We start from the raw sequence: 3988 nt of genomic DNA, 5'->3' as shown, positions 1-3988 counted from the left end.
TCTATTTTGATAGTGGGGTCCCCCGCATTTGAAACATCTAATCCATGTTGTTGGGCCTTGGGGTCTCTACCATAATGTATTTGATCCTGCGAGCCCATATGATGCACTTGGAGTTGGTCTGTAGTGGTTACACCCCCATCTGTCAATTGCTCCTCTTGGTACTAAGGCGGATTGTGACACAGCTGGGGTTATGCTTGATGTTTGACTCCGCATCTCCGGGAATGGGCTTCAAGGAGTATTGGGTCTCAGGGTCCAGGAGTTGTTGTTGAGGTCTCCTGCCTTCTAGATCCACTAGTCTTTCAGCCATCCTCATGGCCTTGGCTATACTGGTTGGCTCCTATCTCTCTACATCTCTTCTGGCCCATTCCTGCATGCCGAATAAGAATCCATGTAGCTTAGTGTCAGTGTCCATGTTGGGTAACTGCGGCATGACCTGCCTACATTTGCTGACATACTCCTCCATCTTCCCTTATGTCTATTTGAGGTTTCTCCATTCATCTCTAACTTTGAATTTCCCCATCTTTGGAACGAAATAGTCTTTGAGTTCCTCTTGGGTTTTTGGTGAGAACCGAGTATTGCAAATGAAGTAGAGGGTGGAGAAGAAGAGACAACGGAATCGCCACACGGCCTGTCGTGAGAACACAGTCTGAGGCGTGTGTTAGGGCGTGTTCACGCGGTTGTGGCCACGACTGGCGTCCCAAGGCAGCCCTGATTCTCTCTCTCTCTCACACACACACACACACACACACACACACACTCTCTCTCTCTCTCTCTCTCTCTCTCTCTCTCTCTGTCTGTGTGACGTTCTGTACGCACGCGCACGTATCCACAGACAGGCATTTTGCAAGCACATAGACAGACATGGTAATCTCTCTCTCTCTCTCTCTCTATCGGTAATCCTTTACTGTTCCTTACGAGCTGCGTTTGCTGTTCCATGAGCCAGGGCGCCTCACGGGCCAGGTCGGAGCCTACGGACGTGCAGAGGCAGGAGATTCGAGAAGCTTTCGATCTCTTCGACATTGATGGATCTGGTAATAATAATCGCACCCTGTTCTTTCCTTGCTGCCCGGCTCTGTCGAGTTTATTTCCTATACTCCGTTTTCTCTGTCCTGTCTCCTCATTGGATGGTAAGATTGAGCTGTCTGATTCTTTTTGTGTGAAGGAACCATTGACGCCAATGAGCTTCAAGTTGCTATGAGGTCTGTATTTTCTGCTATATTATGTGCTGCTGACACAATTAGTTTCTTGTTTTGACCTTAACCAGAAATCGCAGAGCTTTTTCTTGTCTCAATGTGCAGACCCTTACTAGCTGTATAAAATTGAGTGTCCTAAGAATGGTTTTTCCGGTTCTGATGGCTGGCTATTTTCCATTGCAGAGCCCTTGGTTTCGAATCCAGCGATGAGGTGAGATGTTCTATTTAGAAGACAAATTAAGGCCTATGGAATGCATGGAAATCTTGTAATTTTGTTGCCATGATGCTTTATTTCTCATGTCTCAGCATGGTCAATGAGTTCCCTGACACGGTGCATAGAGGTGCAGTCGTTTTTTCGTTTTAGGAATTGACTACATACTGTATCAAAAATCCTCTCGAAACACAGGGAGTAGTCTGTCAGTTTCATGTTCTTAAATTGACTGAGGTAAGTGTGTGCCTATTCATGGGCAGTCTCCATTGGGATGGGCAGACTTCAGAGCTTAGGTTGTGGCAGAGATACTTGAACTTTATATTTGGTCTTTTGCTTACACACTAACAGACACTCAATGAATGGGCTCTGAGATCAGCAGAATGTTCCACTGCATGTGTGCTGGCCCTGTTTTGTGGGAGGTTTACTGATATATGGTATGAGTGGGTAGAGAAGCCTCGGACATGAGAATTCTGTGTAGTTGAATTTGTGGTCATACTGTCCTCCTATTTTCTGGCAACTAGTGCAATTGAAACTTCTCAAGGTTGCAACTGGATATCAGATGCATTGAGAAAATATGATGTGCTACGAATCCAAAATTTATTTTCAAGATATTGTGCAAACTTTGGTCAGTAGATGTATATTTATAACCTCTGCAGTGTATACTGTTAGGTGTAAAACTAACTTGTGAATGCTCATTTTGTGTTCAGTATCAAGCAAAGCCTTGTGAGATTCAAGTGTTTTTCAACCTGTGCTCATATATCGAACCTGTTATTCTTACTGAAGGATATGCTCGGCATGAGACTTCATATGTAGGCCTGAAGGTTTGCTATTTTGGATCTGCAGGAAATCAACAAGATGATAGCAGATATTGACAAGGACAAAAGTGGAGCGATTGATTTTGAAGAGTTTCTAGAAATGATGACTGAAAAGATGGGTGAAAGAGACTCAAAGGGGGAGATACGGAAGGCCTTCTGGTTATTTGCTGATGCCGACACAGTATGCAGTCCATCTCATATTGTTTCTGTTCTTTCTAGACTTCTTTGCATGTTTAACACCATCGTAATCATTTATATGTCACTCATATAGATATTGTTGTAATCATGATACTGGCCTAGCCAGCAGTTAGGGAGATTCAGGAACTGCCAGACATCATGTTCATGAATTCTTAGCTTCCTTGTTGTCAGCCTATCTCAGTGCCTGCTTTTCTGTTGTTTATACGCGCTTTTCTCTGGTGTTTGCTGCACCAAGTGGGCTCCTGCGTGTAAGTGTTACTGTTGGCACACGTTACATAATCTGCTATGTTTCTTGAGTTGAGGCTTCCCCTGGTGGTCAAGTTCCATGTTGTTTGGTGTTCTGACACTCGTGGATGGTGCTCAGTACTGTGGATTTCTTTGTAACAAATCTGTCAAACAGCATGTTTATAACCTCAGCATTTTTACTGGTTAACATACACTGGAATGCAGGGAACAATCAGATATGAAAATTTAAAAAAGGTTGTAAAGGACCTTGGAGAGAGGATCTCGGATGAGGAGTTACGGGAGATGATACGTGAGGCAGATCAGAATGGTAAATTAGCTCGTCCTGCATTGTATAGACTTTTGTGTGCTCTAAAGTGAAGCTGTGCAAAGTTTTGACTAATCTTTCTGTGAACATTGAAGGTGATGGGGAGATTGATGAGAACGAGTTTGTGGACATGGTCAGGCAAACCAGCTTATTCTGAGAGGCCACTTGTTAAACTCTGACAGCTATAACTGCCAGGGTTTGTTGAGTATAAAGGGTATGCGTGTGTTTACTAAAACACAGTTCTGATTGTAAAAATAGAATCTTACTCAAAAGTGTTGTGAAGACATTCAGTTGTGGTGAGTTGAATGCCTCATGGATAGTTTACATTGTAGCAAGGTAGTTGAGTGGGTTTTTGATGAGAAGCTTAATCTGTACAGCTTTTTTTCAGGAAGATTGAATATAATGTGGATCTGTTTTGACCAGGTCCTGTGTTCTGGATTCAAGCTTGTCTGATTGGTGTGAGTTGGGTAACACATCTAAGCACATAGATCACTTCTTGTGTAAATAGAGATGGAATTGAATGTGTGGGGGTTGTGAGGCATGAAAATTGAGGCAGTGAGCTAGTGAGCTGCTGTTGAATTAATCAATGCCCTACTTCTAACAAATCAGGATCAAACCGTATAATTTATGGCTGTGTTACTTAAAGCCGACTAAGCATATCGCAGTCTTTCATGTGAAACAGGACTTCCTCTGCTTACCTGAAAATGCATGTGTAAACAGAATGTTTGCCAGTTGAGATGGTTGTAATGTATTGTCATCAATCGAAGTTGTGGTTCAAGCCATCAAATTGATGTCAACTCCTTTGTCAAACCAGCCACAGGGTCCTGAGTATGGAAAGGTGGTTGTGACAGAGCATGAGGTTTTCAACCACTGAGAACCAGCAGTCTTACAGCTTTTGGTGGTCCTTAGTGATCAGCATACCTCAAAAGGTGTGCATATGCGCAGAGGCATGAAACCTTAGTACATGCATAGGCTAAAATGATTTCTGAATTTGCATACTTGCTGTCATGGGTCTCAGATT

The 3988-nt window shown here is 43.2% G+C and overlaps 1 protein-coding gene across 1 annotated transcript; it reads left to right on the top strand.

The window, feature by feature from the left end:
* The first annotated feature begins 564 nt into the window (after positions 1 to 564).
* Positions 565 to 3389, top strand: LOC148029141 (caltractin-like). Its single transcript, XM_087687903.1, has 7 exons — positions 565 to 864; positions 944 to 1031; positions 1163 to 1199; positions 1377 to 1404; positions 2248 to 2400; positions 2868 to 2970; positions 3063 to 3389. Exons 1-7 carry the CDS (start codon positions 862 to 864, stop codon positions 3122 to 3124), a joined length of 474 nt encoding a protein of 157 aa, XP_087544029.1. The 5' UTR covers positions 565 to 861; the 3' UTR covers positions 3125 to 3389.
* Positions 3390 to 3988: the final 599 nt, after the last annotated feature.

This window comes from Lygodium microphyllum, chromosome 11 (assembly GCF_053477565.2).
Source record: "Lygodium microphyllum isolate KBCC chromosome 11, Lygodium_microphyllum_v1.1.10, whole genome shotgun sequence".
Classification (NCBI taxonomy): Eukaryota; Viridiplantae; Streptophyta; class Polypodiopsida; order Schizaeales; family Lygodiaceae; genus Lygodium; species Lygodium microphyllum.
The sequence above is the reverse complement of the archived record's forward strand: the minus strand, read 5'-3'. Positions and strand labels throughout refer to the sequence as shown.